The sequence below is a fragment of the Nematolebias whitei genome, chromosome 16 (genome assembly GCF_014905685.2).
Source record: "Nematolebias whitei isolate Nwh7 chromosome 16, NemWhi1, whole genome shotgun sequence".
NCBI classification, from domain to species: Eukaryota; Metazoa; Chordata; class Actinopteri; order Cyprinodontiformes; family Rivulidae; genus Nematolebias; species Nematolebias whitei.
The window spans coordinates 17,682,508-17,698,704 of NC_056513.1; the positions used below are offsets into that span (position 1 = coordinate 17,682,508).

The 16,197-nt window shown below is 37.5% G+C and overlaps 3 protein-coding genes across 3 annotated transcripts in view; all 3 read right to left on the reverse strand.

The window, feature by feature from the left end:
* The window catches only part of slc24a2 (solute carrier family 24 member 2), a 25,107-nt gene extending 23,951 nt beyond the window's left edge, over positions 1–1,156 (reverse strand). The window contains exon 1 of the mRNA XM_037689735.1: positions 151–1,156. Within this exon, the coding sequence (XP_037545663.1) occupies positions 151–1,068 (918 nt within the window). The 5' untranslated portion in view covers positions 1,069–1,156. The remainder of the gene's footprint in view (positions 1–150) is intronic.
* tmod1 (tropomodulin 1) overlaps positions 1–16,197 on the reverse strand; it is a 307,955-nt gene that overhangs the window by 141,874 nt on the left and 149,884 nt on the right. The gene's annotated exons all lie outside the window — the stretch shown is intronic.
* Positions 15,354–16,197, reverse strand: part of LOC119422378 (sialic acid synthase) — a 6,787-nt gene continuing 5,943 nt past the window's right edge. Inside the window, exon 6 of the mRNA XM_037689741.1 lies at positions 15,354–15,712. Within this exon, the coding sequence (XP_037545669.1) occupies positions 15,503–15,712 (210 nt within the window). The 3' untranslated portion in view covers positions 15,354–15,502. The remainder of the gene's footprint in view (positions 15,713–16,197) is intronic.

Consider the following 16,197-nt stretch of genomic DNA (forward strand, 5'->3'; position numbering starts at 1 on the left):
TGGATGGATGGATGCATGGATGGAGGATGGATGGATGGATTGAATGGATGGATGGATGAATGGATGAATGGATGAATGGATGAATGGATGAATGGATGGATGGATGGATGGATGGATGGATGGATGAATGGATGGATGGATGACACTGACCTTCGGCACAGGCTCCAGCTGCTGCACCTGGTTGCTGCTCAGCAGCGTCTTGATGAGCATCTCCACCTTGGAGTTGTGCTTCATGAACGTCACGTAGCAGGTGTAGCACATCAGCAGGCTGAAACTTTCCAGCACGGTGATCTGATTATCCAGAAAGAAGTAGATGAGCATGAGCAAGCCGATGATGTAAAAGGTGACGTCTCTGAACAGGGGCCACCAGGTGAGGTGCAGCACTTCTTTGGAGAACAGAGCGCACATCCCGATCACAAACAGGATGTTGAACACGGCAGACCCCACGATGGTACCGATGCCTACGTTACTGTGGGAGACGAAGACCCCTATGACGGAGGTGAAGAGCTCTGGGGCTGATCCACCTGCTGCCATAAAGGTGGCTCCAGCTACATCGTCCGAGATCTCCAACTTCTCCGTGATGACGGTGAGCGCAGGGACAAAAAACTCATCACAAACTATGGCCAAGGCTATGAACATGTATAACATTCCAAACATGTGAAGACCCACGAAGCCACGTCGTCTGTCCTCCACGCTGAAGTAGTCTCTTGGGTAGTCTCCTTTATTCATTTCTGAATGAGACTTCATGGCCACGGGTGTGTCCTCGGGAGCTGCCGAGAGGTTCTGGTGCTGCAGGAGAGTTCTTTGGGGCACGGCTGCATCAGCTGATCCCTCAGCAGACGACTCCAGCTCAGTGGCCACTGCTGTGGCCAGAGACAAGGCACTGAGTGAACAAACTGTGCAGACGGCCACCACGCTGAAGACGAAGCCTAGGATGCGTCCGGTCCGCAGCTTTCTCTTGACGCCCTGGTAGTGGAACCAGTTTTTACTGCTGTGGTGATCCAGAAAAGGGTCGGGGCAGGAGTAAGCTATCATATCTTGACCGTTTATGGGTAGGGTGTAATCCATGGCGTCTGGTGCTGGTTATCAAGCAGAGACGATGTGTCTGGAATCCCCCCACTCCCCTCCAAAGCTGGTTTGGTGGTGCTGGTGGTTACAAGTCGGGGATTTGACGGGCAGCAGCAGTTCACCAGTCGGTTTGCATGCTGCTCCTAGGTCTAAACACCATGGAGACCCTGTAGTCTAATCCCAGGATTCAAGACCTTCAAAGGTTTCCTCATATTAATCACTGCAAAACAGAGAAAACACGAATGTTTTAATCTCAAAGTGCAGATTGAACCCAACTGTATAATGTCAAAAACAAAATCAATCTCTAATTTACCAACAATTATACAAATAAAAAAGCACGGACACTGAAATCTATAAATATAGTTTGATTCTTTTTTTATGTCGCTTTGCATTTTTCTCATTGCTGATAACCATTCATTTGATATTCAATTCAGTTTATTTATGTAGCGCCAAGTCACAACAGAAGTCGTCTCAGGGCACTGAACAGAAACAATGATATATATATATATATATATATATATATATATATATATATATATATATGTAAATTATAATTTAACATTATTTATCTGAGGAGCAGACTGCTTTGAATTTAACTCCATTGCAGAACTCTCATCTTGAGCAAGCACAAAGGCGACAGTGGAAAGGAAAAACTCCCTCATGAGGATGAAACCTTTAGCAGAACCAGGCTCAGGACAAGCGGCCATCTGCTTCGACCGGCTGGGTTTGAGAGGAATAGATACACAATGGCAGGTCAAGACTTACATGTTAAGATAGAAATAGTATCAAATGAAAACTATTAAATTTTAACAAACCGTTTAAAGAAATTAGGTCAAATTATCCTCCAGTAGTCTAAGCCTATAGCAGCATAACAAGCCAACCCTAACGGTTCCTAGAGTTTCCAAAAGCAGAATGGGAGGAAGATCTTTCAGTTATCAGGCTCCTCTCTTGTGGAACCAACTTCCAGTTTCTGTCTGTGAGGCTGACACATTGTCCAGCTTTTAGACTTTCCTTTTTGATAAATCCTCCAGTTAGGATATATTAGTTGTAAATGTATTCAATTACCCACTTACTCCTGTTCATGGTTTGGAGCTGGTGCTTATCTCCAGCGGTGAAGGCGAAGGCAGGGTACACCCATGACCAGTCGCAGCCCATCACAAGGACATAACAAACATAAATAAGTCCAGTTGTAACTCACTACACACCTAAATGTTTGTTCAGTAACGGTCTATCAGTAATTGTTTTCTAGTCGGATCAGAAGAAAACGCTCAGGTAGGTCCAGTTAGTTCCTCATAAAATTCGATACACCGTTGAATAATTCAAGAAGACTTATTTATAAAACTTCATTTTGTTGTAATGACTCTCAATAATAAAATCAGAATGAATATCTAAATTATTTTCAACTATTTTACTTAGTAACACAAAAACAACTGTGAACAAAAACATCTAAATTGAAACTTCTGGTTTCATGATTTGAAAATGTGTGGATTTTCTAAACTTGATTGTAGCAACGTGTTTCATAAATCAGGGGTTCTCAAACTTTTTGGGTTCAGGGCCCCCCTCATAACCCTCGTGTTTATGATTTTTTTTTTTCAATTTGTCTTTTTAATGCAATGGAAATGTTTGTGTAACATAAATACTTAAGAACTGTTCTTTAATAGTGGTAATATAATTTTTATACTTTTAAACATGGAGTATTTTTCATTCAAGACACACTTAACTAACAGCATTTTTAATTTCAATTTCCAAAAATTAAAGTTTTGAGAAAATGAACCGCATCAAAAGACACTTTAAAACTTTACCTATTCACATAATGAACATGATCAACGTATCGTCACTTCTTTTAATTATTACAGAAAACTATTTACATAAAACTGAACAGAATCATAACAGCAGTCAGACCAAGTAACAGAGCTTCATTTGTAAACTGATCGATGCTGGAACGCAAATAGTGGGTGGGCCCCTGGGGGGATTGGTGCGGGGGGGGGGGGGGCTGGGGGTCCTCCCCCAGAAATTTTTGAATAAAATAGATGTGATTTCCTGCATTTTGGTGTATTTTAACAAGTTATTATACATTTAAGTGCTTTAAAATAAAAATAAAAATAAAAAGACTCCCAAGCACTGGTTCGCGGACCCCTGGGGGTCCGGGGACCGCAGTTTGAGAACCACTGTAATAAATACAGCACAGATTGGTAAGCTGACATCTTTAAGAAGTCAAAGTTAGGTGGGGTTCACCACGTAGGACTCAAAAATGTAAATTTTCTGAATCTTTGTTGCAAAACTGCAAATGTGAGTTTATAATGCCAAGATTCTGAGAACCTGAAGAATTCCCTGTACACAAAGAACACAGCTAAAGTTCGGCTGTTTTTGAACTGGCTGTAATGTTTTCAAGGATTCAAGGATTTTTTTTATTGTCATATGTTTATGGTAAGAAATTCAGACTCAGGTCCCAGATCTAGAAGCCTAATAATTAACAAATAAATAAATACAAAAGAGCACAAACATACATATAATAAATAAAGTTTAAAAAATGTAAGATGAAGCTGAATTAAGTGCAGCTCGAGCTCGACCCTCAGGATCATGTATGAGCTTATTAAAATTCATGCAACACATGGGTTCTGGATTACTTGTGCTTTAGTGGCATTTTACAACTGAAAGAGTTAAAACACACACACAAGTTCTCAAAGTCCCCAGGTTTGTACACAATGCAGCTTTAATAACATCAAATAAATAAATTACCAACACAGAAGTTGGCCCCTGATAGACTGACGTGCAGCTGAAAAATGTATTTGAGTCTGATTTATTAAAACATGATTGTCTTTATAAAAGTGACAGATGTTTTTTTACCCCAAAGTAAGCAGTGAGGGGCCATTTAGGATGTTCCTCACTGAAAGATTTGAGCATCTTTGGGGGTGCATCTGTGCAGAAGACCCAGAGACCCACCTATCCAGGAACACACCATAATTTCTGAATGACAGATACAAGTCCTGGAGATTCAATAAAGTTATTCTTATTTATTAATACATTTTCTGTTGTACTTCAGTTAAAGAAAATCTCTGCATAAGAAAGAAATATCAAAACTGAACAGTTGAACAGCAACAGTTTTTACAGTTTTTAGGGGGCTTTGCACAATTTATCATGGTTGGATTACAAATAGAAATTGTATAAGTGTATAAAATATATCTAAATGCACGATTTTCTGGCGGGTTTATAGTATCTGATGAATTAGAGATAAAGATATTTATAGCAACAGTTTTGTACAAGTGACAAAGTTTTGTTCTGCTGAGATCCTTCAGAAGGAGCTGCTCTTTAACTGAAGCTGGGAACATTAGTGAAAGCTCATTAGGACGCAATTTAATCCCCGAGAAGATATACTTAAATTAGCCTGAGGCCCTGCTTGCTACTGCCACAAAGTCAAAAAGCAAACTGATTTAAAAAAATTACAAGAAATTAAAGCTGTAGTATCACTTATTTTAAATTTAAAGAAGCAAATTTAAGAAATACTGACAACAATTCTTATTCTTTCCATTCTGCCTGGTTTTAGAGTGCAGTGAGACATTATTATCACACATTTTAAGCACAGTTTTAAAGGTTTTTAAATCTTGAATTCTGGTGTTGAAGCAGCTTTTAATCAGAATGAATTCCTTCAAGAACCACAATTAAGTCAAATTACAGAACTAGGTTTGTTCTCATACCACAGGAAGCCGTCCAGCAGGCAGCAGCCGGTCAGATCCAGAGTTTCTGGTAAAATATTCCCATTAAAATGACTCCCAAAGCGGAACAATCCCCAGCACCTAATGTTCGATCTGAAGGTCCCAGCGGTTAATCCTCAGTGGGATTTTCATGTGTGAGCAGAGGTGGAGCTCAGAGAGAGAGAGAGACACTCCCTCCATCACTGTTCCTCCGCCTTGTGCTGTGTCCCTCTCTGCCCCCCAAAATGGAAAGAACATATAACTGTCCAACTGTTACAAGCACCTTTTATTTCCAGTTTCAAGAAAATCAAACTTAGAAAACACATGGAAATTTTGCACACGTTTTTACCACGGAGTCAAATATATTACAGGTGCAAATTTCTATTTTAAATTAAACTAGCATTCTGCACATCACTTGTGATGTTAAACGCCAACACTTGAAGCATGTGATGGGGAAGATTTTTACTGCAACACCAACCTTTAGCTCAAACAAATGGCTGGGTTGTAGACATTTTTGTATTTGCAATTGTCTAACAGCTATGGGCCTGCTTGAAATGGGTTAACACTAAAAGTTAATCACTTGTAGATGAACGGCGATTACTTTCTAAAAGTTTCATTTAATTTCCTCTAGTAGTTCAAGAGATATTTTGCTAACAGGCAAACACAGAAAGTTACATGAACACCCTCCATTTTTGCATATTGTCAGACAGTTTGTGCTCCACATTTTAGTTCTAAATCAGGAGCTGCTGGAGGTGAGCTCATCCTGCCTTCTGTCTTTGATGCCCCACTCGTCTGTAATTGGCTCTGGGTGCAACACCTGCTCTCTGCAAACATTACAGACGACCGTTGTTCAGACACAATGACACGGTTAAACTCACAATTACACCAAAAGTAGGCCTAGTCTAAAATGCATCCTCTAAAAATGTATTATTTGGCCTAAATGCTGGAAATATAAAATGTTTTGAGGTTATCACATTGATTTGGTCATTTGCATGCAAAAAAAAAAAAAAAAAGAGTTTTGTTAAATATTAGAAATGAAAACTTAAAAGCTGGTTGGGTCCTTTCTTCTCTATTGAACTGCAAATTGTTTCTGTCTTTCGGCAGTTTCATTTGTCAGGAGTTGCCACAGCGAGTCAACTTGCACAAAGATCCGGCAATGGTTTTGTTGCCCTTCCTGACGCAACCACAGACCACCGAGCTACCACAGCCCTCTGTGCGGAGCAGAGAGTTGCTATAGGGCACCCGGAGGAGCAGATGACGGGAGTTGAGGGCCTTGCTCAAGAGTCCAGAGTGATGCAAATGAGGATGGAGGCAGGTGTGGTTATTTCACATTTCCCACACACATTTGATGTTGTCAGTCCGGGGATTTGAACCAGCGACCTTCTAATCACAGGCTCTCCTTCTCTAACCTCTGAGCCACCATCTAAATTTAGCAAGATGACCGATTCTTGATTGGAAATAATAAATGCAGCAATCTTCTCACACACACTCCTCTCCTCAAAGGTCAAAGATTCTTACTAAATAATTGTGAGACTGGGTGTACAGTGGGCAGCCATCTTGTAAATCATTTCATGTACGCAGACGATCTGGTCCTGTTGTCTCCTTACAGTGCTGGATTGCAGCAGTTACTCAGGGTCTGTGCTAGATATGGTGTCCAGTTTGACATCATAAGAAGAGTGTTTTTTATGATTGCTACAACTAAGGAGGATCAGAAGATTAAAAAAAAAATCCTGCTTGACGTGGTGAATAATGTGAAATAGCTAAGTCGTATTCTGAAGAGTGATCTCTGTGATGATGATGATGTGCAGCGACAGTGTTGTAAGTTGTACTTGCACCTCCTTTTATACGACTCACCTCTTGTGTAACTACAGTAAAGCTGTAATGAAGAAACTGCAAATAGCCTATCAGGATGCATTTAGAATCCTCCTCGACTTCCAAAATGGACATCTGCAAGTCAAATGTTTGTCATGAGCAACATTCCAACTTCTCATGCCTTGCTGAGGAACTTCATGTATACATGTATGTGCTGTTTGGATGTATCAAACAACTTAGTAGTAAGAGCTTTGTCAAATGCAATATATTGTAGGGATGCACGATATTATCAGTGTGGTATCGATATTAGTGTTAAAGTTCAATATCGGATATCGGTCATTCCATCAAAATAACTCACCAATACAAAAGACGCTGTTTTTGTATGACAACCCAGTGACAAGGATGCCTGCAGCACCAGCACAACATGATGACGTCATGCACACATACCTGATCCGATCACGGCGGAGAGAAGAATTCAAAATGTCGGCGGTGTGGAATTTTATTTTATTTGATATGGACTACTTTTTGTCTCGAAATAAAGACTGATACGTATATGTTCAAAAATTCTATATTCTTCAAAAATACTAGAGGTTTTATTTGTGTGGGGGTGGGGGTTGTCTAAATCTCTTGAAGTTGACAAGAAATTCACTTGTTTTCTATGTTGAGCTTTCATTTTCCTTTGTTTGGTGTTTTATAACCACTTAATGTCTCAGAAACCTGGCAGGTCTGGATTTATTTTCTAAAGCTTCAAGCAGATTTTTTTCACTTTAAGATGGTACATTTGAGCATAATGTGTTTGTCTAAGCAGGTCTCACTTGTAAATGAGTCTTTGAGGTGCAATGTGATTTATCTGTGTAAATAAAGGTTGCATGAAAATAAATTATGCACCTTTCTTCTGTTTATTTTTGAAGTAGTAAATCGAGCTGATTTTGAGGCCGAACAGAAACATACGTGTCAGAAAATGAGCATGAAATAAGTAAACTGTATATTAAAAAATAATAATAATTATTATAATATAAATATATAAAAATTATAAAAATAATAATAATAAATTTATCTGATGTTGGAATGAATTGTAGAAAGTGAGATATTTTTCTCCAGTTTCACAAACTTAGCTAAAAGACTTGGATTAAACGTTGTATTTTTTTTATCTTTAAACTCTTAAAAAAACAACATCTTGATCCTTTCATGGAACTTTCTTAAGTTGATTGGATATTTTGGATGTGCTCCGCTCTGAGATCATTCCCACCAGACAGATCTTCATTATAAAATTGCTCAGACATTTCAATTTTTTATTTTCCTTCACCCACTTCGAAGCCAAGACTTGTCCTATGGAGACACTTGGATGGGGACAGACAAGTTTGAGTCATGAATCGAGGTTGTAATCTGCTATATTAAGCTCCCAGTAATCTTAAAGTAGCTAAACTAGTTACATAATCAACTAAAGTAACCTAAACCTCATTCTGGTTATGGCTGAGAGCATCTCAGGCAGGTCTGAAATACTAAGATGCAGAAGTAACTCCACTAAATATTTAATTTCTGGCTTTATTTGAGTTCACAAAACATTTTATTTGTAGCAAGAAATAAGAGCAAGCACAGCTTGACTTAAAATAAGATGAAGTTATAGTACAACATTAACCTCAAGAAGGGCAGTGAGATTAAATGAATTTGTATTTATTCAACCCTCTGACTGATACATTTTTTAAACAATCAAAGTTCTTCAGGACGGAGAAAATCAGTGAATGATGTTCCTTTTTCAAGCTGGGATCAGCGGCAGCTTACCGGCTAAAGCTCCTGCTTGAAATACCTGCTAAGCTATATGGGGAAAGGGAGGGACCTCATTTCTGTGAGAAGGAATAGTTCAAGTAATTGGGGAGATCAATATAATGAGTCTTTATCTGCTCTCAAGAGAACTGACTGTTCAGTTAGCTCAACCCAAAGTCTTTTACTATCGCTTTGGCTGCCAAGAACCTGCAGCGACTACTGGGACGTTGAGCACAGAACAGTGCAATCGTTTGCATTTGAAAGTGATTCATGTCTAAATCAAATGGGTCTGATGCTTTTAATTAAATGTTCATGTGATAAGTAAAGATGGGGCCTCCTTTCTGTCAACTCTTACTTTTGGGGTGCCTCAGGGATCTATACTTGGGTCTGTTTTTTTTTTTTTCTTAATGCTCCCCCTGGTCCTTTTGAAAAAATAAGAGTTTTATAGCAGATATTTCAAAAGTATGTCAAGAAAACACATTTGCTTGGTCTCGTTGTTACCAGATGAAAAAAATTGACTGATAAAAAACTTCCCTTCCTGAAACAATCTGGGTTCGAATCTGCAGCCTTCAAGACCATAGCCTTGACCACTGAGCTACCACAGCCCCATTGTAAATTCAATAAACTTAAAGGCAAAATTGGGTTCTCTATAGTGGTGCAACACTTTCTGTAGCTCTCTGTACATTTGTATGAAGAGGGGAGATCATTTTTCCTCTTAGAGACCCTGGGATACAATGTTGCCAAACTATCTTAACGAAATTTATTGATAAAAACCCACTCTGTCAAAAACATCTCATGAAGCAGTAAACAGATTTGAATGAAACTCTCAGAAAGTAATCATGTGCAACTGATTAACATTTGGAGTACATGTGATTCAAGATGGCCACCACAGCTGATGGCAAACACAAAAATGGCACCAACTTTCAGATTTGCAGAGAGTGAGCTAGAATTTGTTGTGGTGGTAACTGGAGAGTCGTCTGTAACACAAACAAGTGTTAAACTGATTGTGTAAGATATTTGTATAAAATGTTGGCATTAACTGTTGGACTTAAATATATCTGTTAGCAAAATATTCCATGAACCACTGGATGGATTTTTGTGTAATTCTCAAAAAAGTAATCAGTGGATCTGCATGTAGAGCTGATTCATTTTTATAGCCAACCTGATTCAACTTGGCCACCACTGCTAATGAACCTGAACAAACACAAAAGTGGCTACAACATTAAGGATTTTATGAATATTAAGCTAAAATGTTGCTATAGTAGCTCAAATCAAAATCAAATCACATTTATTTTATTTTTCTTTGAATCAAATCAGTGGACGTCATCTAAATTAAATACTCTGTGTGCTAAAAGTGATGTAAAATAAATTGTAGTAAGACTTGCAATAAGTTTTACAGTAGTTTTATTGTATTCTACAGGAACTTACTGGATAATTGTTGCCAGTAACATCAAAGTTCATGCTCAATAATCCAGGTAAAGAATCAAACAAAATTCAGTTAGGTCATCTGGACATTGTTTTTTTTTTTTTTTTTTTGCTCAGACATTTCGTCCTTCATCCAAAGGACTTCATCAGTCCGAGGAGCCACAACAAACTGAGTCCCACAAGCAGCACTCACATAGTAGTTTGCTGGTGATAAGATGGTTTCTGGGGCCCACCCTCTTCCCCGTTGACTCCTCTGAGGCAGCCATAGCCAAAGTGGTTCAAAACATCAAAATTCATGCTCAATAATCCAGGTAAAAATAATCCAACAAAGTTCAGTCAGGTCCTCTGGATGGTTTCTTATTTTGTTGTTGTTGAGATGTTTCATCCTTCATCCAAAGGACTTCCAAAGTGGTTCAGAACATCAAAGTTCAGTCAGGTCATCTGGATGTTTTTTTTTTTTTTTTAGACGTTTTGTCCTTCATCCAAAGGACAGTCCATTAGGTGAAGGATGAAACTTCTCAACAAGAAAAAAATAATAAACCGTCCAGATGACCTGACTGAACGTTGTTGGATGTTGCCAGTAAGTTATTGTATTTTCAATAATTAATCATTTACAGTGTAACAAATCACTCAAGCTCTCTGGTTTAAACTTTGACAATTAGCATTTCTTTGAAATGTAAATTTTTTTTTAATTAAATACTTTATTTATTGTATTTGGCTTTGCCTTCTATGGCCACATCATGCTTTGACAACATGTAGCTAAAGATTTCTGACAACTCCAGTTTTTTTATGGGAAAATTCTGACCCTTGTAGTCAGAGAAAATGACTTTTTCTGAGAAAACAGCCCACAAGACATCTAAAATAATAAAGAAAAAACTGCCAGTTTTGTCCTTTTTTTCACTCTTTCAATGCCAGCGAAAAAGTCAGTCGCGCTTCCGTGGATCAGATTGTGACAGGTGATGATTGACGGGCCTTTTCAGAACAGATACAGTTCAAAAATAAGAAATAATAAAAAATTATATAAGTTCATAAAGTGTCAGTGTATAAAGTCTCTTGACTTGAACAAGATCACACTAAGAATTTTAACAACACAAGACAGATGAAAACTGTTAATTATAGTTCAATGTTTAATAGGTTTAAAATCATAAATGCAGCTTTTTATGTATATTAAGCCTAAAATAAATCATTCTCAAAAGGTAAAGCCGTGTTCAGGCTGCCATTGTGATCTTGTTCTCGTTAAGTGCTTGGATTTGGATCCGCGCCTGTATTTAAATGCCCTCAGTGCCCTGCAAGTGCAGTGAAACAAGCTACATGTTATTTTAACAGCTTGCACCAACAATGTGTGCGTTAAAAAGCATAAAGGTAAATATATTTTAAAAAAGCATGGCAAGTGGTCTGCAAAGAAAAATCTGATAAATATTTGTGGCTGCAGGTCACAAAGCATGGTCAGCCATAGTCAGGGCTGCCAGTTGTCTTCTGTAAAGCAACCACTGGAGGGAACCAAAATAAACATTTTGCACCATTCAGTTTGAAGTCAAAAATATTTGAATGTATGCATTTTGAAAAATTCAAATTTAATGTTTTTTTCCTTCTAAAATGCAATTTGAAAAATGTAAACAAAAGTTTAACTGACACACATGCAAAGAAAAAATGTGTTTCAGTGTCTTCACTGACAAAGTGCACAGATTAAAGAATGATAAAAATAAATAATGATTATTCTTGATATGGGGCGACAGTCACATTCATCCTTAATGCAGCAAATGGAAAACCGAAATGATTGTTAAATAATCTTACATGGCAGCTAACCACAGTTTAATGACAGGAAACTTCATGTGCACCTGAGCAGGGCAGGTGTCAGGACACCAAGGATAAAATGCAAGTCAAAACTTTGAGAAAATGTGTTCATATGGGAACCAGACTTTGTGCTTTTTTTCAAGGCTGAGACAAAAAAAAAAAAAAGCATTATTCATGGTACAAATCATACCGTTTAGCCAAACTTTAATAATTTCCCTCTGAAGGTTAAAGCTGTCTGTCTCTCTACATGTTCCCAGACTGATGAAAATGCAGAAAAACCTGTTTGCCATCGAGTCTTTCCTTAACAGAATGATCATTTACTGATGGAGTTGAGCAGTGGCTATAGAGCTATAACACATCTTCCTTGGGAAAGACTAAAGCTTTGTCTGATGCGCCTTTTATTCCCAACAGCCTTGCTTATAAACCTCTTTCTGTCAGTTGTCTAACTTACATTATTGTTACCATCAGATATTTACATCTTAAATACAAAATTATAACAGTGGATGTTGTAATTTATACATAAAGGTTTGCAACTTGACACAATTTGAGTTTCATAGAGAAGCATCACGAGCCACCAACACTGTCCCATCACTGAAAAGCTCCTTCAGTGACTGTTTACATGGTACTGATGGAACCTAGGGTTATCTTTATTTTCATTTATTAAAGATGAGTAATATACAGTTCTAGCTTTATGGAGAGCTTTTTTATACGTTAGCAGGCTATCTCTCCAAGATAAAAAAAAAAATCATTATTCAATGTTAGTGGAGAGCCATTTTCTTTCCAGCTTTCTAGATGCCTGCTTTAAAGTAAGTAACTCAGAATTGAACCAAGGAACCAGTTTCTTCTGATTGATTTGACTTTATACGTATGTGAATGTTTCTGTGCAGTGTCCTGAGACTGCTGTTTTGATTTGGCGCTATATAAACTGAATTGAACTGAACAAAGCTCTGTATTCTTGCACAAGTAGCTAAAAGTATAATTTGTTCATATCCACTCTATCTCTATACTCTTATATATTAATTTCTATTTATTCATAACGTCAGTTTTCATTCTCGTCATATCTGTGTAGTGGACTAGGCCTACGTAAAAACTAAGTCTAAGGTCAAAACTCTTGACCTTAAGAACCTTGTGGGACAGAAGCTGTCATTTCATGTATTTGAATCCATAAATACAGGTTCACCCATCCTGAGACTTTCTTTCTTGAAGATTCAAGTGAAAAGAACACTCTCTTTTTATTATCATTACTATTTTACAAATGTTGATAATCAAAGTGTCTTAGTTCAAACCATTTTAGATGTTGCAGTGAACTAATCAATTTTATTAACTGAGTAATGATTTTTATTCTCATGCAAAGTTAGAACTCATGTTAAAAGCTGTTACAGAGTTTATGCATTTTCTGATTTCTGCCTTTGAATGAGCAAGTGTGTGCGTTTCCAAGGTTGGAGTCAAACGAAAAACAAGTTGTTATGTTAAAACTGTCATGTTTTAGAATCCTCTCAGACGTAAATATAGATGTTTTGCACCTGTTTCTGAAACACGCCAAAACAAAACTCTCTCTGTCTGTGAGAACATTTCTGATCTGTCTCATAACAATTCTCGCTGTCTCTAACCTCTTACGTCACAAAACACACCCCGTCTGGTCGTTTCTGACCAATGAACAACTCCCAAAAGTGAACCGGGAAAAAGTCTTTAAAATGTCAGTACTTCCTGGTCTAGTCTGTTCTGTGGGAGTTCTGTAAACTCATGAGTTCTATGAGTTCTGTGAGTTCTAAGAGTTCTGGAGTTCAGTAGTTGCTAGAGTTCGGTGGGAGTTTTCTGCTGGAGAGTTTTCTGCTGGTTCTGCTCGAGTTCTGTCGGAGACAGGATGATCCTGACATGACAAAAGCTCTTCCGAGTTCCATGGGATTATAACTATCACTAGCCACTACTTCTGACGAGCTACAGCCACAATCAGGAGACGCTGGACAGGTAGCGTTAACGGAACTCCATATCTGCTGATGAATCTTCAGAAAGGTAATGGATCAAGTTTCCTACCAAGCGTACCGATGGAGAGCTGAGTTCTGATGGAGAGTGTCAATTCTGGTGAACATTCTTCCCCTCCCATACCATCTTAACTCCCTCTAAACTTCTTTCATCTCTAAACTTGTCTATCAAGTAGAAATTCTTCCAGATATTTAGAAATGTCTGTGTAAAGTGCTTATTCACATCCGTGTGGGTAAAAGATCATAGTTGTACAGTTTTATAAATGTCTGTGGTGCAGCAACGGAAAAATCATGGCCGTATGATTTTTCCTGAGTGATTGCTTTGTTGTTATTTTCATAATTTGCCAAATTAATGTAAATGTTTGATGTTAAATTTGATTCTGTAAATAAATGACCGCATTCATTTTGATGGGTCAAATATAAATGACGTCTCACGTTTGCATTTCCTTAAATTCAATGCACGTTTTATTCAGTCCAGAAAAATGAGGAACCCGCGTTAAATGATGAATATATCCCAGCATCTGTTCATCTACATCTGTAGTTTTTGTATTCAGTGTATCCTGTGTGATTCTATTTGCTTGTCACTTTGCTGCTCATACACTAAACTGTCCCAAACTAAGGGACAAAAATCATTGTATTCTATAGCAACTGTGTTGTGGCTGAAAAAGATTCACTTCTTTATGGTGCAGAGTTTAAACAGGTACATTGTAAAAATTAGTATGTTAAAATACTAACACAGATTCACCATCTCTTTTTTTTATCTTTACATTTTGGCTCCGAGGCTACACAATATATTGCAAATTTATCATCGCAACAAGTGAGAGCAATGTCAGTTGCTGCAAAAGCCTGTTTGGACTGCAATAAATCAGAAGATTATGTTTCCATACGTTCATGTTCTGCACATTTTTCTTCAATCCAACAGACTCTGCTCTTGACGCCCTCATTTGTTTTAGATGTTGGCGAGAAGGTGAGGAGAGGAAAATGAGGGTTTATCACAACTGGTATCCTTTTAGCAATATTAATATTGCACATCGCAAGTTTTTCTAAATAGAACTCAAGTAATTTTATTGCCCATTAAAGTCAGAAAACATTATATATTTTTTTTGTTCTAGACACAAAGTTAAAAAATACTAATCATATTAAATAAGTGTTGCATTTGTACAGTTTTACTTTGGATATGGAAATTTAGCATGTATTTGTATTTTGCTATAAAATGCTATTGGACCACAATACATATTCCCCACTTCATAAAAGTTCAATCATTACAGAAACTATAACTGTCATGTTGTGACTTTTATGTCAATAGTGTACATGGTTGACTTTAAATGAAACAACAGAAACAATTTCAGTATTTACCAACATTTTATTTTGAAGTTTCTTCTCAAAGCCAGACAAAATAATGTCAACGTCACATAAGTGCATTAATGTTCTTCATCTGGATTTTGACAGAATGCTGCCAGTGCTCGAACCTCAACAACTAACAATAGAACTGGCAGTACCAAAACAAGTTTTTAAAATAAAACACTGGATGATGCAAATTTGACAATAGTTGCACATGATGTCATAAAGTTCTATTTGGCTTGATTTGTCTTGCTTAAAAAAAAAAAGGAAGCTTAAAATCTTAAAATACAGAAGCGCTTCCTGAAACGGACACTGAACATCCCAGTGAGCAGGTTCGTGAAGAGCACAGTAACTGCTGAGACAACAGGCTTTAAATCGTACGCGAGACAGAATCCCAGAATATATCAAGTTAAGGCCACTTTTAAAATGTGATGTTTGGCTCTGAAGAACTAAGATAACCTTTTCCAAGAGCTGAAATGTTTCATGTGAGAAGTGTCACCATGATCAAAGTAAATTATCCCCATAACCCATGTTTGATCCTGGACTCCATTCCAATTATCCCCGCAGTAAACCTGTAAATAACTTCTAAATAAGCACCTCTTGATCATTTTAAATCTCTCGATCTCAGCACTTAATCTTTTTGCCATAGCTGTCCACCACCTCAGGAGTGACGCTTTCGTCCTCCTCCACGTCCTCCGTTACCGTCTTTCCAACCAGCTGAAAGATGTCCTCGGCTGCGACGCCCATGGGCTCAGCCACCTTCACCGACAACATGTCCAGAGTTAGGACTGTTCCTTTTGGAATCTTCACCTGGGCCACCACTGACTTTCCCAACTAGAGACACAGAAAAGCAGAAGAATGAAGTTATCACATCAAAATCACTCCAGGCCTCAATAAGCAACTACAGAAATTAAATTTTCTGCTAAAATGCAGTGTTAAATGACTGCTAACATTTGTTGAAGACAAAACGTCAGGGTTAGGGTTGAACTGTTAAAAGTGAAAGAAGCAGCACAGAAGCTGAAATGAGCAAAACTGTATAAAAAAAGCTAAATTTAGTCAAGTCAACTTTATTTACAGAGCACATTTAAAACAGAACCTGTTATCAAAGTGCTTAACAACAACAACAACAACAACAACAACAACAACAACAACAACAACAACAACAACAACAATCAATGAGTAAATTAAAGAGAAAATTATATAAACATATATATACAATACACTAATAATAATAATTTAGTTCAACTGTAGCTAAATGCAAAAGTTGGCATATATATATATATATATATATATATATATATATATATATATATATATAT